Below are 18,364 nucleotides of genomic sequence, written 5' to 3'. Positions count from 1 at the left end.
CCCAAAGATATCAACACACAATAAGACACAGTAATAGCCTACACCATGATCACAACAATTTAGATAAACAGGAGAACACAACGTAATTCACATGAAAATGATATATCATGTAGTATAACGTAAAGATGTGTACAATAATGCATAATATGCTAACTTGATGGAAGCGTTTCAGGTGCAGAGTGACCACCGGGGGCAGCGAAGAGATCAGCATCTGTTTGCGAGCGCTGGTGTACACCTTGTCAGACTTCTTCTCTGTAAGCAGTGTTGCAAAATGTACACAATTGTCATACTTGGGTAAAACTACCTTAATAAGAAATGACTCAAGCAAAAGTTATACAGTAAAATACTATTTGAGCAAACGTCTAAAAGTATTTGGTTTTAAATATACTTAAGCATCAAAAGTAAATGTAATTGCTAAAATAAAAAAAGTATAAATCATTTCACATTCTTTAAAGTAACCATTTAACCATTAACCAGTCCTGCTAAGCATTTGAAATGTAAAGAGTACTTGTGGGTGTCAGGGAAAATGAATGAAGTAAAAAGTACATTATTTTCCTTTGGCATTTAGTGGAGTGAAAGTTGTCTAAAATCTAAATAGTTAAGTCAAGTTCAGATTCCCTAAAAAAAACTACTTAACTAGTGCTTTAAAGTACTTGTACTTAAGTACTTTACACCACTGTCTGTAAGCACATATAGACACCACAATGTCACTTTGTGAATGGGAATTTTTCAAATGCATGATTGCTCTGCAAGTCAGTGTAGCCTAAATGTCTGCATTTGAAAATCTGTGTAAATGCATGACATGGATAGGTGCCGAATAGCCACGCATTTCCATAACACCTACTGCTGTCACTATCAGGTCAGAATCTCAACAAATTGTCTTTAACAACTGTTAAAGGGCTCCCGAGTGGCGCAGCGGTCTAAGGCACTGCATCTCAATGCAAGAGGCTGGTTCGAATCCAGGCTGTATCACATCCGGTCGTGATTGGGAGTCCCATAGGGCGGCACACAATTGGCCCAGAGTCCTCCGGATTTGGCCGGGGTAAGCCATCATTGTAAATAAGAGTTTGTTATTAACTGACTTGCCTAGTTAAATTTAAAAAATACATTACATCTTTCAAACCAGCACAAGTTCTCTATCAAACGATGTATGTGTTTTACTAACCTACTGAGGTGCTCTTCCGCAGTTGTTTCTGCCGGCGGTCCGTGCAGCTCTCGCACAACAACTTGTTGTTGCCCATCAGAAGCTCCACCGAGGTGAACTGGTGAAGGCAGGACTGAATGGAGCACTCCTTGGAGCAGGGCGTGTAGCTGTGGGACAGTGCCTTGAATGCCCCCTGGTGGTTGGAGTGAGGAGACTGTTGAGGATGTTGAGGTTGGGGCTCCCTCTGGTCCTCAGGACAGTGTGTGGAGAGTGAGTCCCCTGAATCAGGGCCCAGGTTCATCTTATGCACTGCACTGACCAGCTGCTCCACAGCACCACCCTGCTGGGTCCTGGGGGAGAGGGCAGGCGGGGTGGGAGACTGGGTAGGAGTGGACCCTCTGCCACCATGGCTGTGGCCCGAGGGATGCCGGGGGGTCCACTCGCTCTCCGAGGCCTCGCTGTCGGCGTCGTTGCTACTGTCCTGAGGGCCTGAGTCTTTATCGCTGCCATCCGATAGGCTGCTGGTGGCGGCCATTTTGGAACCTCCTGCGGCACGGGCCATTACGGAGGGGGACTCCTCCTCGGGGTGGTCTGAGGGGCTGTCTGCCCCCTTCTCCTCCACAGAGCCAGGGGACTTCTGGCCCTGCTGCTGCTTCTGAGGGAGGTAGACACACACAGTCAGCAAAACACACCCACCCACTGACTCAAACTACACAGACACAAAAAACACACACACCTGTCCGCTAAGTTTCCTGCTGTTCTTATTGAGCACTGCGGAAAGCATCTCGCCACCGTGGGAGACGTGAGCTTCTTGCTCCCGACTGCTCTTCCCAGTCCTGCCCGGGTTGGACGGCTTGGACATCTGAACAGCACCAGGACATGACACGAAGATAGAGATGAAACCAACATACTATACACTTATCACGTATGACCAACATGGCAGAAGCAGACTGGACACTATTGCAAAACTAATGCAAAGATATGCTCACCCGCTCCTCAATGACGGGCAGGGAGATGTCAATGAAGGCTTCCTTCACTGTGGAGATCTGTGGGAGACAGAGGACAGGCACCCATAACACTCACAATCAAAGTACGTCCTGGCTTTCAGCTGGGAGCAACTAGTCTTACTGAAAAATGAACGCTGCTCATTGAGAAGTGGTTTAAAATGGTTTAATTGTGTATGACACACACAAAACATATGGCTCAGCTGGTAGAGCACGGCACCTTGCAACACCAGGATTGTGGGTTCGATTCCAAGGGTAAGCCGTACATAAAATGTATTTAGCGTGATTGTAAGTCACTTTGGATAAAAGCATCTGCTAAATGGCATATATTATTAATATATAATAACTATAGTTCTATGATGAATCACCATTAAGTATTAAGGAATACAGCCACACTATTCAGTGGTTGACCACACACACACACCTAAATGCACCTAGATTCCAGTAACCATAAACAGAAAGGACAGACAATGAATCACTTACATGCTCACACTCCTCACACATGATGGTGTTGGTCAACTCCCCCACAAAGATGCGATCCACAAAGTTCATCGTCACACCCTCCTTCCCGTATGCTGAGATAAGAGGAAATAAAGGTGAAGCAAATAAAAACAGCAAAGTTCAGCTACAATCATGCAGGATAAATGGACTTCAATCAATGCCTATGTTTTATCATGAAACATGCTTTGCGGTTCCTTTGGCTGAGGAATTTTTCCATAGTATGTAAGCCATTGAACAGTATATCAAGCTGCCACGAGATGGCGCTATCGATTTAGGTCAAAACTCATGAGGGTCCGAATGGAACAGGAACCTTTGACTTGGCGTTTGGTCTCATCATCTGCAGTCTTCTCTGTGGGGTTGTTGAAGGATTTCAGAATGCCCGCCTTGATCCGCTGGGAATGTCAAACACTACATTGATCTCATAGAAATGCAACTTAAGTAGATAGAAAATTGGAGGACTACAAAATGGAGGTTTTACACAACAAAGGGTGATTTATATAAGAGCTACCATGGGAAGCCAAGGAATTGAAACCACTACAAAAATGATAGTGGGTTTGTAAATACACATTAGTAAACAAATACACACTCTTCCAGAGCTCTCTCTGTGTGTGTGTGTGTGTGTGTACTGTCTGTGGGGGTGTGTGTGTGTACACAGCGGCCGTGTGTATACTTCATATGTGTGTGTGTGTACTTCTCCTGTGTGTGTTTGTGTGAGTAAACTGCGCATGTGTTTGTGTGGAGCGTGTCAGCCAGCCGTCTCTGACACTCTCGGTGGCGGGGCCGTGGGCAGTGATTGAAGGTGACATGGTCAGCGAGTGTGTCGGCTAGTAGAAGAAGAGGCACCAAACACAGTAAAAAACCAATCAATAGATAATTGGCCGTGGTCTGTGGACCCAACTAGTCGCCCCTATTGTCCCCGGACCCACACACTGGACTGGCTATTTAGGTCAAAAACCTGGTTAATCCCAGCTCTGCACCCCTCCTGTACTCCTCTCCCTAGTCAGTCAGACCCTGCTGAGCCCCACACTAATTAATCACCAGCAGGACACCCCCATCCGCCACCCCCCCCAGAACCCCCCTACCCAAAGTAACAGTGTGTAGGCTCAGGTTAAGGGAAGGGGCGTGAGGAAAGAAAAGGTTGGAGGGGTGTAAACTAAATTAAGATGGGCCAAGAAGGACAGGCCATGCCCTGAGAGGGAGCATTACATAACGTCTCAGCTAATTGGTGATGATTGACTGTGTGCAATTAGCATATTTAGACTTCTGAAACTAAATGGCCAATCAACACAAATACTTGGGCCTCCTAGGTTGGTGTTGACAGGCTATGGGAGAAATGGCCAGTCACTCAGAGTGAGTGTGTGTGTGTGTGTGTGTGTGTGTGTGTGTGTGTGTGTGTGTGTGTTTTATTGCACGTTTGTTTGGGCTGATTCCGTGCAGTTGAGGTCATTTGAGTTGGTGCAAGCTAAACACGATGAGTGTACCTACAATTCCGTTTTGAGTAAATAAAACGTGTAAGTGTCAAGATGATGTGTATACAATATTTGTTGGGTTGTATTTATGTTTTTTCACTTTTATTTATTCACCAGGTAGGCCAGCTGAGAACAAGTTCTCATTTACAACTGTGACCTGGCCAAGATAAAGCAAAGCAGTGCGACAAAAACAACAACACAGAGTTACACATGGGATAAACAAACGTATAATGAACAAACCTATAATGTATGTATGAATAGGGCCAGCTCCCCACCCTTCACCCCTCCCTCCCGGACTCCCTGATTTGAGCAGGGGAGGGGGAGGGGGGGGTGACCCTCCAGCACAATGGGGCGACCCACAGCTGCGTGTTTCCCAGATCACACAATGACGCCCGTTGTGCCACTTGCAAGTCCAGTAAGTGGCACAACTGTCAGTGTTCACAAGTTTAAAAAGAACCAGGGGGAGTCCCAGCCTGTACCCTTGTCCCCCTGTCACTGGCCCCGGGCTGACCACTCCACACCCGCTACTCTCCTCTCTTTTTGGGGCTGGCTGAGCCGCTGGTGGGGTCGAGGGGCCAACTGACTCAGCACCGGGCCGGGCCCACAGTGATGGTGGGCTCCCCCTAATTGCTGAACGAGGGGGGGGAGACTGTCTGCACTTGCCAGAAAATATGGTACCATAAGGTTAAAAGACAATGGCTGGCCGAGGAGCAAAGGCAAAGACCAGACCCTGCACACTGTCATCCACAAGCACACAGGTGAATGTCTCCCATGGCTTTCAGTCTGCTCTCCGTTGGCGATTGAAGTGTGCTTCTCAATTGCAATCAAAACATTGGCTGTTCTTTTGCGTACTCCTACTAGCTTGGACACCACCCTACATGTAGCTTGGCTGCGGGTATCATAGACACCGTTCACATAGAGAGTAAGGGCTTTAAGTCACCATGTTCATACTTCACAAGTCACAGGGTGTGTTGGAGAGCAAACATTCTGCTCAGTCACTTGACTGATCTACAAGAAGAAGAAAAAAAGGCATCCTAAATAACTACTTATTACGAACGATTCGTAGATGGGTCAGTCTGCTCAGTCAGTGTGGATCTCAAACACGGCCACTGGCACAGAGCGGGAGCCATGGTACTAGGCCGAGTGGAAGAAGGATGTGGTGTTTGTAACGTGGGTCTATAGTCTCACCTTAGTCTCCTCTACTCTCATGGAGTCCAGTAGGTAATGGAGCAGCTCCTGGCTGTCCTGCTGCTGGTAGCCCTTAAAGCGTGGAGCCCTGGTGAGACGGAGAGAACACAGTCAGAACATATACACTCACACAGAAACCATGTCAAATGCGTACACATACGCACACTCTTGTGTAAACATCATTCTGTATTTTATTGCTTTTTTTTCTCTTTCTTTTTTTTTTTTACAGAGATTGACAGATCTTGAGAGAGGGAGACAGTTGAGAGGGATGAAAGTTAGAGGTGGACGGCGGACCGAAACCTGTCTCCAGGGCCAGTACATGTGGTCTGAAGCGGGCAGCTCTACTGCTAAGCTAGACCAGTCACATGCATGTTGTTGATAATGGATGATAGTTTATAAAAAATGAGTAAATCTAGGACAGGCAAACACAAATCAATTGGTACACCAACACCCACCCACCCACACAGGCATGCACAAAGCAATCAACCACATGCATAAAGCAATCGGCTGTATCACTAGTGCATACAGAGACATCAATGAGAGTGGAGAAAGGCCATACATTTTTCTCAAGGACTTTTCGTTGGTTCATCCATTCAAATTTCCTCTCCTCTCTGCAGCTTTCTGGTGCTTAAAGGCAGCCATTGTTTCATTCCCACAGCTTTCATTAAACCAGTTACGGTCACACACACATATATACATGCATACCCAGACAATGACCTCCTTCTGCCTTTGGGTGTTAAGCAAGATTCCAAGTAAAGACGATGACAATGACATACATTCATTACTTTATGGTGTACATGAGAATGTCTTTCTTTTCGTGGCTAATTGTATGACCTGTGCAAGTATTTGCAAATTAAATTTGATATTGCAGGTGAAAATGGCTGTTGGGCTTACCAACGGCCTACTGTGCAAGCCAATTCAGAATTTCTTCAATAGAAAGCACTTTACTGTCTAGAGTACACATATCTCCCATCATCATCGTCATTCCCCAGCAGCACATGTAGTTAAGGGTGAAAACGTATGGCGATGGTGCCAGTGGACATCCTGCGTGTTCACGCCTCAGCACTCGTAGAGGGAGCTCTCCTTGAGCCTGTCCCTGGCCACAGCAGGGCAGATGTAGGGACAGATGCTACGGCCAGATGGGCGTCCAGGGCCAAAACCACCATCACAACCTGTTGGGCAGCGCCAGCCACAAAGCCATAGAACAGGTTTGCCTGACAGGCTGGCAGGAAAACATGCAGCTGACCCGAGAGAACCACTGACCACTCCTGACCCAACGCTATCGGAGCGCACAGGGTGATAGAGGGTGGCAAGTACATTCGTTGCCTCTTTGATACCAGTCTAGAATCTGACCATCTACAGTGGCCAGCGAAAGTATTGTCTGTGAGTTTTGGAGGGCAGCCCTCTCTTGGCAGGTTTGTTGTGGTGCCATATTATTTTCATTTTTTAATAATGGATGTTCAAAGTTTCAGATATTTTTTATAACCCAACCCCGATCTGTACTTCTCCACAACTTTGTCCCTAACCTGTTTGGAGAGCTCCTTGGTCTTCATGGTGCTGCTTGCTTGGTGTTGCCCCTTCCTTAGTGGTGTTGCAGACTCTGGGGCCTTTCAGAACAGGTGTATATATACTAAGATCATGTGACACTTAGATTGCACACAGGTAGACTTTATTTACCGAATTATGTGACTCCTCAAGGTAATTGGTTGCACCATATCTTATTTAGGGACTTCATAGCAAAGGGGTGAATGCATGCCACACTTTTCTGTTTGTTAAATAAAAAAATCACCAATTTGGACTATTTTGTGTATGTCCATTACATGAAATCCAAATAAAAATCAATTGAAATTACAGGCTTTTGCGAGGCACTGTATATAACAATGATCACCGTCTCGATCACTGGAATGTCTGTACGTCCTATTTTAACGCCCCTGAGCAGCTCACCACAGAAAAATGTGTCCTCCTAAAAGGCATTGTAGGGGCTTCATTGTCCCAGGTTTGGCATCCTGATCCGATGTCATATCCTCTCTACATACAGGCCAATGACCCATCCAGATTGGCCTGCAATGCAAATGAAATCAAACGATTTACCCCTTTGAACCGGTGAACCATTCATCCTGGAGTGCTCCCAAACCCAATCAGAACAGAGGTATGCATCCTCTAACTGGCAGCAGAGTGGATGGGCCTACAGTCTGGGTCATCTCTGCCATGTGCTGATGGATGTTGACGTCTAGCCCCAGAATGGGTGACGGGAGCTGGGGGAGAGATGAATGGCCACCTGCCCCCAACACAGGGCATGAGTAGGAGGTCTAGAGGACCAACTCAGTCCCCCTTCTCTACCTCTGTCCCTTTGCCCTCTCTCTGCCACACGCAAGAGGGGCGGAGGGGAGGATCACATATGTCCCTCATTTCATTCCCTTTAAAGATGCCAAAACATTTAATGAAATATCTTCCTTCAAATGTGTACAAAATGAGCATGTTTTCTTATCATATGACCAACTTGTCTGAATACTTGAGCTGTTAGCTTGCCACCTCTTTTGTATCCTGTGTAAAGGAAGTGTAAGAAAGTAATTGAACGCAAATGGGAATTACAATGGGGAATTTGGCTTTCTATCAAGCAAATCGTGTCTTGCATGCATGCCAAACACACTCATCCCCAACTCGGCATATCTAACAGCTCAAAGACAAAGCGGGTCGGACTGGTGCAGGATCTGGTCGGCACACAGTGATAATCAGGATTAAAAGACAGACAGAGGCACGCAGCAGTCTTGGGGTATTTTGTTCCGGGAAAGGAGCACGGAGCAACGACGGGTGAGAGGCAGACGAGCAGCTCCAATGGGATCAGTGGGAACGGGGCAGTCTAGAAGCTCATCCCAGTGGAAGAGAGGCAGAAGGGCCCTGTAGCGCTGCTCCCAATCTGGCCCTGACCAATGCAGACAGCTGCGGTGCTAATACAATTAACAGCGGATGAGTTAGTACCAGACGCAAGGCAACCCCGGCACGTTGCACCACCTCGACAGGCAGAGGGGCGCCTACACACTGCCACACACACATTCAATACAACAAACTCAGCAAAAAAAGTAATGTCCCTTTTTCAGGACCCTGTCTTTCAAAGATAATTCTTAAAAATCCAAATAACTTGACAGATCATTGTAAAGGGATTAAACACAGTTTCCCATGCTTGTTCAATGAACCCTAAACAATTAATGAACATGCACCTGTGAAACGGTCGTTAAGACACTAACAGCTTACAGACGGTAGACAATTAAGGTCACAGGTAATTTAAAACTTAGGACACTAAAGAGGCGTTTCTACTGACTCTGAAAAACACCAAAAGAAAGATGCCCAGGGTCCCTGCTCATCTGCGTGAACGTGCCTTAGGCATGCTGCAAGGAGGCATGAGGACAGCAGATGTGGCCAGGGCAATGAATTGCAATGTCCGTACTGTGAGACGCCTAAGACAGAGCTACAGGGAGACTGGACGGACAGCTGATCTTCCTCGCAGTGGCAGACCATGTGTAACAACACCTGCATAGGATCGGTACATCCGAACATCACACCTGTGGGATGAACATATCAACAACAACTGCCCGAGTTACACCAGGAATGCACAATCCCTCCATCAGTGCTCAGACTGGGGCAGTGTGTCAGAACATTATCGGACTGAGCTTGTTGTCATTGCAGGCAATCTCAAAGCTATGCTTTACAGGGAAGACATCCTCCTCCCTCATGTGATACCCTTTCTGCAGGCTCCTCCTGACATGACCCTCCAACATGACGATGCCACCAGGGGCCTCCCACTCAACCGGGGCCTTCCACTCCTATTTCCATTCTGGTTAGAGCCAGTTTGCGCTGTTCTGTGAAGGGAGTAGTACACAGCGTTTTACAAGATCTTCAGTTTCTTGGCAATTTCTCGCATGGAATAGCCTTCATTTCTTAGAACAAGAATAGGCTGATGAGTTTCAGAAGAAAGGTCTTTGTTTCTGGCCAGTTTGAGCCTGTAATCGAATCCACAAATGCTGATGCTCCAGATACTCAACTAGTCCAAAGAAGGGCAGTTTTATTGCTTCTTTAATCAGACAACAGTTTTCAGCTGTGCTAACAATTGCAAAATAGTTTTCTAATGATCAATTAACCTTTTAAAGTGATAAACTTGGATTAGCTAACACAATGTGCCATTGGAACACAGGAGTGATGGTTGCTGATAATGGGCCTCTATACGCCTATGTAGATATTCCATAAAAAATCCGCCATTTACAACATTAACAATGTCTACACTGTATTTCTGATCAATTTGATGTTATTTTAAAATGGACAAAAGATGTGCTTTTCTTTCAAAAACAAGGACATTTCTAAGTGACCCCCAAACTTTTGAACGGTAGTGTACATTGAGTCGCTTTCCCATTGACACACACGTTCGCATAATAAAAGCCACTTATCTATCCAGCACAAGCATGTAAAAAAGAAAACACTCATCTATTATCCATGTAAAAAAAAAACACACATCTTTAACATAAAAAAAAATCAACACTTATCTGACTTATAGAACACCCTGGCTCATAGGTAATTACATTCACAGTGTCACAGCGCCACAAGCAATCATTAAAAAAAAAAAAAAGACATTCCTTTTAATAAGTGTAGGTCTATTTCTTAGCGACGTCTCGCTCTTCTGCCATACTCACATCACTGAATGCAGCTTTTTATCCACCTCCCTACACGTATGAGTGCATTGAATCCTTTTCATTCATTCACGTATAGACTACTCCTCACAAGGACAGACAAAAGCGTGATATGGAACATCAGAAATGGAATGAATGCCCTGTATAGGCAGCTGCAGCTCTGTGGACATGATTTATCAGGCATTGTGAGACCAGCTGAATGTGACCTTCCTCTGCGAATGCCTGGTCTTCAATGCTTCACCGGCAGGAGATCGTCCATGCATGTACAGACCTGTGTGGCCATGTGCCTTTGTGTGGCTGCCTGCTAGAGATGTGGCCCATTGTTGTACCCTGCTATTTTCCTAATGCGTTGGACTTACACACAGGTTGGTAGAAACAGACTACAAGTAATGAAAGAAGGTCAGTCAGTGTGTATGTGTGTGTGTGTTTGCGGAGTGCATTTGTGCAAGTGTGTGTGTTCGTATTGTGTATGTACAATTTTATAACTGAATGCTAGTGTAAGGAAAATGGGGGGTAAAAGTGTTCCCGTGTAAGCATACGCAAGCTTTGCTGACAGCCCAAAGTCACATGACAATTTACATCAGAATACATTGTAGCGCTTTTTCCTCTCATGCACCATACACACATCCCCCACCACAGCAGCATAGGCCCAGTTGGCGGGTCTGGGTACAAGCTGAGTCTCTCACTGGCACCAGATACAGTGTGTGGTGTTGACCTTCCAAACCGCTGGGCCTGGCGCTGGTCCGAGCCTGACCCGTCCAGCTGGCGCAGGAGGCCTGGCTTTGGGTATAGCAGGGCAGCCAGAAGGGCAGGCCAGGCAGGGAGTGACTCAGCTGGTCAAGGGTGAACACAACACAACACACACTAGGCTCAATCTTCCTTAAATACCAAGGACAAACACACACCGTGGGGTCCTATCCAAGTAGCCAGTTTAACAAAACAGTGTGTTGTTAAGCAACTAGGGTGCACATTCCCAGGTCAGGGCCGTCAACACGCCGCTGAGCTACGAGACCTCGGGTAATAAAGACGAGGATTGGACATGCACACAGCCTAGTGTGTACATGGCTTTATCCATCCCGAAGGTCAACACGCCGCGGGAGAAATATCATAAAACAGCATCAGGAGAATGTCCCTGTATAGAGGAGCGACTCTTGACCCTGCCCCACTGACATGCAGTAACAGACAGAATGAGGAGAGCGATGACAAGTCATAGGTGTGCGTGGAGACATGGAATGAGGGGTGTAGCATGTGCATTTGATTGTGCCGAGTCAATTTGTGCATGGAAGAAGGGTTTGAATAAAGGCATGCGTTGGTGTCATGTGCATGTGAGCGTGAGGAATGAAGTGAGGTCCACTGGGTGAACGTGTGTCGGTGCACGTGCATGCGTGTTATGCCTATGTGCACACCCGGCTGAGTGCATGTGCGCTGCAGGGTGAGGTGGTACCAGGTGAGGGGTGGCGTTGCTCTCACACTCACACACACCTGGGCAGATGAAAAGGCCAGGTGCTTGGACACACCAGAGGCACCCAGCCGGCCGACAGTCTCCGCGCTCCAGCCACCCGAACGTTCCCCATCCCACCCAGACACAGCCAACTGTACAGAGCCCGGTCCTACCTAACCCAACAGGCTCCACACATCACAGCCAGCCTGGGCCAAACCAGTCGTTCAGCATGTTCCAACAACAAGAGCCAACCAACCATTCACCACACGTTTAAAGAGAGACCTAACCAACCATTCAGCATGTTCAGAGGGGACCGTGTTCATAAGCTTTCGCCATGAAACTGGGAGGGCTGCCTGGGCCAGCCACTTAGCCGGTTTACCATGCTCAGGTTCAAACACCTACACAGGTGGTGCGGTGTGTTAAAGAGAACAAGGACATGCCATGCTGTTTTGATTGCAGCTGGAAGCAGAGTGCACCAGAGCCATTTTGTGCAGTGAGGTCTGTTGTTCGTTCCGTGTGGAGTTCGTTGGTGTTAATGGGTTTAGTGTTGAGCAGCGTTGAGAAGCAGGGTGCACTGAAGACTGGATGGACCAGGTGCTGGTAGGGTCCAGCAGGTTGAGACATCCTCTTCTCTGAAGTGGTCGCCATGGCAGCTTGACAACAGGGCAGGTAAAATGCTGAGGCCCCTGCCTGTATTGTGTGGTTGACTGTTGCCACTGCAATGGAGAAGTGCCAGACCAGTTGGGGCACGCTGACCTCGATCCTTGGGAGCAGGGCAGCTTGTCTGCATATGAGGCTGTGTCCAACATTGATGCATCGCCAACGCTGCAACCACAGTGCAATGTTTCTGCGCAGCGGTGATTCCATCACTCAAGTAAGGAAGAATTGATGGCAACGAAAGCTATTGATATCTCTTGGTGATCAAGTTTGTCATTAGTACACAATAAAAGAGAACATAATTATGAAAGCTTTAGCCAACCTTTTACAGGTCTGTAGTGCCTCCTCTGGCACCCTACAGGGCAGCCCTCATATGTTCTTTTCATAACATATATTTTAGCATGGACCAGCACAGGAAGTAGGTTAAGTCCACACCCATGGCTATACAATAGCCTATACTGGGTTCCGGCACCATCAACACCAATGCTGCGAGATGGCCAAAACAAAAAATAAAGACAAATGTGTAGACTCTTACTTCTGGCAGAGCTGGTTGAAAAGGATCTTGGGGTTGACAGGGCCCTTCCCAGACTCCTTCACGCTGTGTAGGAAGAGGAACATGGCCGAGGTCAGGGGCTCTGTGCTGGGCAGAGTCACCGTCAACGCCCCCTGAAGGACAACCCCAGGAAAGGAGAGAGCGAGCGAGAGAACATATGAGTGTTAGACAAGGCATGTATTTCATACATTGTTGCACTACCATGGAAAGGCTGAAGGGGCTCGACTGCATTTTACAGATGACTGGAGACGTGGGGGGTGGGCTACAACATGACTTAAGGGTTATTTACGATAGCCTGTATGCTAATAATAAAAAGAACCACCCATATAGACAGTAATAAGTGGCTTCCTGTGCCATGTACAGTAAAAGACTACAGTGGTGGACTGGACCACATCAAGCGGATGAGGGTGGAACGTACCACGTTTGACTCGGCAGGGGGGCAGATCTTCAGCTTGTGTCCCTTCTCCTTCACATCCTGTATCAGGTCGTTCAGCATGTGAGTCTGGGACAGATTCTGATGGACAGAAATCAGCTGTTACTAACGATTTACCATTAATTTAGTCATCATCGTTTTCCCCTGCATGGACAGGAAAGAATAATTTCTGATCAGTTAGAAGAATCACGAATTAACATCTTCCTGCACTTCTTCCTTTTTATTTCATCATCCCTTCACAAAAAAAAATGATAAAAACTGAAAAATATTACAAATGCAAAAAAACCTGGAAAGTCTACAATTGAAAAAATCTCTTAATTCTGAGAAACTGGCAGGTGTTAGCCTAAATACCATTATGCTAAAGAAGCCCTTTCCAAAGAAACGATGAGCTGTGACTGAAACACAGAAAGGATTGCCCAGAGCCACCATTGTCCCATCATATTACTGCAGCATCTCTTTCTTCCCTTTCAAGCGACAGTTGTTTTGTCACATCCTGGCAATGAAGACAGTTGCTATGGAAAAGACACAATGACTTCAGCAGTGTGAGCTTTCTCTCTGACAATTATGTTGTTTCACCAGCAAAATTGCAATTTTGAAGGAGACAATGAGAATAGAAAGAGACAGAAAAAGAAAACGTGTAAAGAAAGAATGTTCGGTCTGGTTTCATTCACTAGAGAGCTCCAGAAGGTGATTAACAAAATGGCAGAAAACAGAAAGGGAATGTAAGTTTCAAATCCCCAAGACCAGACAGCCAATACGCACTGCAACATAGAGAATGTGTTCCATACCAGTCCTATTCTCCTGTGGATAGATGAGTCACACATATGCATTTATAATACCCTTGTACTATATATGCATAACTTGACCTTGCCTATACAGCTGTATTGTAAAGACATAAAACAAATATGACCGATGGCATTATGGCAGAACCTGTTTATATGTGTTGCCGATGCCTGGTATGTTATGGTATTTTACTGTAGGGAGGAGCAGCACTTGACATGGCAGTTGGTAGTTTGACCAGCCGCCATGTTTACAGTACACCGTTCCCTAGACCAGGGCTACCCACGCCACATCTATTTCTATGGGCACAAGCCCTGTTTATGACACCTCTCTTGTTGGGGGAGAGAAAATGTTGCAAGTTTAAAGCTAATTTCCAGCAATTCCACACATTTTGTTATGGGGTGCAGACAACATGTTGCCGTTTTAAAGCTAATCTTCTTGCAATTCTATACATGCCATGCCATGCTTAATGTTTATTCATGTGATATTTGAGCGACTCAAACATCAGAAAAAAAATCTACGGGCTAACAAACCTAGCAAGAAAGTGTTAGCGGACATGGGCTAGTTGATCTTCACATTTCTGACAAGTTATAAATAGCTCTGTAAGGTATGCAATGACTTTCATCACACCATGACCTCGACATGACCTTATCCCTATGGTTGCATTCCATAAGCAGCCGCACCAGTGACGTAATGTTTACGGTATACAAACCAATCTCATAATGACAGCACCTGCATAACTGCGTTAAAGAAGCAGGTGTTTCCGAGGTTGTTGATGCCTTTGACCAGGACCAGTGTGCTGTTGTTGACCGGACTCTTCCCTCTGGACTGGTCTGCATAGTCGCTGGGCTCCTCTCTAAGCTTGATCATTTTCGATGTGGTTCCTGCAAGGCACAAAGAGGAAGGGTTGTTTACCTCCAATACACAAGGTTGTTGTCATTTTTAAACTCTAGACTAGAATCGAGTACTCATGCCTAACTCAAGGTTTTGTATTCGATTACTAATGAGTGCCTGACATTTTCAAATGCAACTATTAAGCAGGTGAAATGTACAGTGCATTCGGAAAGTATTCAGACCCCTTGACTTTTTCCACATTGTTACATTAGTCTTATTCTAAAATGGATTAAACAGTCCCCCCCCATCAATCTACACACAAACCCCATAATGACAAAGCAAAAAGGCTTTAATTTTTTTGGGAGCAATATCGCATTTACATAAGTATTCAGATCCTTTACTCAGTACATTGTCGAAGCACCTTTGGCAGCGATTACAGCCTCGAGTCCTCTAGGGTATGACGCTACAAGCTTGGGACACATGTATTTGGGGAGTTTCTCCCATTCTCCTCTGCAGATATTCTCAAGCTCTGTCAGGCTATTTTCAGAGATGGTCAAATCAGGTAAAGTCCTGGCTCTGGCTGGGCCGCTCGAGAACATTCAGAGACTTGGCACGAAGCCACTCCTGCGTTGCCTTCGCTGTGTGTTTAGTGTCGTCGTCCTATTGGAAAGTGAACATTCACCCCAGTCTGAGGTCCTGAGCGCTCTGGAGCAGATTTTCATCAAGGATCTCTATATACTTTGCTCCGTTCATCTTTCCTTCAATCCTGACTAGTCTCCCAGTCCCTGCCACTGAAAAACATCCCGACAGCATGATGCTGCCACCACCATGCTTCACCGTAGGGATGGTGCCAGGTTTCCTCCAGACGTGACATTTGGCATTCAGGCCAACGAGTTCAATCTTGGTTGCCGTTTTAAAGCTAATCTTCTTGCAATTCTATACATGCCATGCCATGCTTAATGTTTACTTCCGGCGCCGACAGAGATGGCCGCCTCGCTTCGCGTTCCTAGGAAACTATGCAGTTTTTTGTTTTTTTACGTGTTATTTCTTACATTAGTACCCCAGGTCATCTTAGGTTTCATTACATACAGTCGAGAAGAACTACTGAATATAAGATCAGCATCAACTCACCATCAGTACGACCAAGAATATGTTTTTCGCGACGCGGATCCTGTGTTCTGCCTTACAAACAGGACAACGGAGTGGATCCTATGCAGCGACCCAAAAAAACGACTCCGAAAGAGAGGGAAACGAGGCGGTCTTCTGGTCAGACTCCGGAGACGGGCACAGCGCACACCACTCCCTAGCATTCTTCTTGCCAATGTCCAGTCTCTTGACAACAAGGTTGATGAAATCCGAGCAAGGGTAGCATTCCAGAGGGACATCAGAGACTGTAACGTTCTTTGCTTCACGGAAACGTGGCTTACTGGAGAGACGCAATCCGAAGCGGTGCAGCCAACAGGTTTCTCCACGCATCGCGCAGACAGGAAAAAACATCTTTCTGGTAAAAAGAGGGGCGGGGGCGTATGCCTTATGACTAACGTGACATGGTGCGATGAAAGAAACATACAGGAACTCAAATCCTTCTGTTCACCTGATTTAGAATTCCTCACAATCAAATGTAGACCGCATTATCTACCAAGAGAATTCTCTTCGATTATAATCACAGCCGTATATATCCCCCCCCAAGCAGACACATCGATGGCTCTGAACGAACTTTATTTAACTCTCTGCAAACTGGAAACAATTTATCCGGAGGCTGCATTCATTGTAGCTGGGGATTTTAACAAGGCTAATCTGAAAACAAGACTCCCCAAATTTTATCAGCATATCGATTGCGCAACCAGGGGAGGAAAGACCTTGGACCATTGTTACTCTAACTTCCGCGACGCATATAAGGCCCTGCCCCGCCCCCCTTTCGGAAAAGCTGACCACGACTCCATTTTGTTGATCCCTGCCTACAGACAGAAACTAAAACAAGAGGCTCCCACGCTGAGGTCTGTCCAACGCTGGTCCGACCAAGCTGACTCCACACTCCAAGACTGCTTCCATCACGTGGACTGGGAGATGTTTCGTATTGCGTCAGATAACAACATTGACGAATACGCTGATTCGGTGTGCGAGTTCATTAGAACGTGCGTTGAAGATGTCGTTCCCATAGCAACGATTAAAACATTCCCTAACCAGAAACCGTGGATTGATGGCAGCATTCGTGTGAAACTGAAAGCGCGAACCACTGCTTTTAATCAGGGCAAGGTGTCTGGTAACATGACCGAATACAAACAGTGCAGCTATTCCCTCCGCAAGGCTATCAAACAAGCTAAGCGCCAGTACAGAGACAAAGTAGAATCTCAATTCAACGGCTCAGACACAAGAGGCATGTGGCAGGGTCTACAGTCAATCACGGACTACAGGAAGAAACCCAGCCCAGTCACGGACCAGGATGTCTTGCTCCCAGGCAGACTAAATAACTTTTTTGCCCGCTTTGAGGACAATACAGTGCCACTGACACGGCCTGCAACGAAAACATGCGGTCTCTCCTTCACTGCAGCCGAGGTGAGTAAGACATTTAAACGTGTTAACCCTCGCAAGGCTGCAGGCCCAGATGGCATCCCCAGCCGCGCCCTCAGAGCATGCGCAGACCAGCTGGCCGGTGTGTTTACGGACATATTCAATCAATCCCTATACCAGTCTGCTGTTCCCACATGCTTCAAGAGGGCCACCATTGTTCCTGTTCCCAAGAAAGCTAAGGTAACTGAGCTAAATGACTACCGCCCCGTAGCACTCACATCCGTCATCATGAAGTGCTTTGAGAGACTAGTCAAGGACCATATCACCTCCACCCTACCTGACACCCTAGACCCACTCCAATTTGCTTACCGCCCAAATAGGTCCACAGACGATGCAATCTCAACCACACTGCACACTGCCCTAACCCATCTGGACAAGAGGAATACCTATGTGAGAATGCTGTTCATCGACTACAGCTCGGCATTCAACACCATAGTACCCTCCAAGCTCGTCATCAAGCTCGAGACCCTGGGTCTCGACCCCGCCCTGTGCAACTGGGTACTGGACTTCCTGACGGGCCGCCCCCAGGTGGTGAGGGTAGGCAACAACATCTCCTCCCCGCTGATCCTCAACACTGGGGCCCCACAAGGTTGCGTTCTGAGCCCTCTCCTGTACTCCCTGTTCACCCACGACTGCGTGGCCACGCACGCCTCCAACTCAATCATCAAGTTTGCGGACGACACAACAGTGGTAGGCTTGATTACCAACAACGATGAGACGGCCTACAGGGAGGAGGTTTTTTATTTATTTTTTTATTTCACCTTTATTTAACCAGGTAGGCTAGTTGAGAACAAGTTCTCATTTGCAACTGCGACCTGGCCAAGATAAGGCATAGCAGTGTGAACAGACAACACAGAGTTACACATGGAGTAAACAATTAACAAGTCAATAACACAGTAGAAAAAAGGGGAGTCTATATATACATTGTGTGCAAAAGGCATGAGAAGGTAGGCAAATAATTACAATTATGCAGATTAACACTGGAGTGATAAATGATCAGATGGTTATGTAGAGATATTGGTGTGCAAAAGAGCAGAAAAATAAATAAATAAAAACAGTATGGGGATGAGGTAGGTGAAAATGGGTGGGCTATTTACCAATAGACTATGT

At 46.5% G+C, this 18,364-nt stretch overlaps 1 protein-coding gene across 1 annotated transcript in view; it reads right to left on the bottom strand.

The window, feature by feature from the left end:
• LOC139395012 (ubiquitin carboxyl-terminal hydrolase 45-like) overlaps positions 1-18,364 on the bottom strand; it is a 55,687-nt gene that overhangs the window by 2,770 nt on the left and 34,553 nt on the right. Inside the window, exons 6-15 of the mRNA XM_071142841.1 lie at positions 14,582-14,733; positions 13,055-13,150; positions 12,619-12,749; positions 5,307-5,394; positions 2,960-3,041; positions 2,632-2,723; positions 2,134-2,190; positions 1,881-2,006; positions 1,166-1,799; positions 155-252 (exon numbers count right to left, since the gene is read on the bottom strand). Coding sequence (XP_070998942.1) covers positions 155-252; positions 1,166-1,799; positions 1,881-2,006; positions 2,134-2,190; positions 2,632-2,723; positions 2,960-3,041; positions 5,307-5,394; positions 12,619-12,749; positions 13,055-13,150; positions 14,582-14,733 — 1,556 coding nt within the window. The remainder of the gene's footprint in view (positions 1-154; positions 253-1,165; positions 1,800-1,880; positions 2,007-2,133; positions 2,191-2,631; positions 2,724-2,959; positions 3,042-5,306; positions 5,395-12,618; positions 12,750-13,054; positions 13,151-14,581; positions 14,734-18,364) is intronic.

The sequence above is a fragment of the Oncorhynchus clarkii genome, chromosome 3 (genome assembly GCF_045791955.1).
Source record: "Oncorhynchus clarkii lewisi isolate Uvic-CL-2024 chromosome 3, UVic_Ocla_1.0, whole genome shotgun sequence".
NCBI classification, from domain to species: domain Eukaryota; kingdom Metazoa; phylum Chordata; class Actinopteri; order Salmoniformes; family Salmonidae; genus Oncorhynchus; species Oncorhynchus clarkii.
The sequence above is the reverse complement of the archived record's forward strand: the minus strand, read 5'-3'. Positions and strand labels throughout refer to the sequence as shown.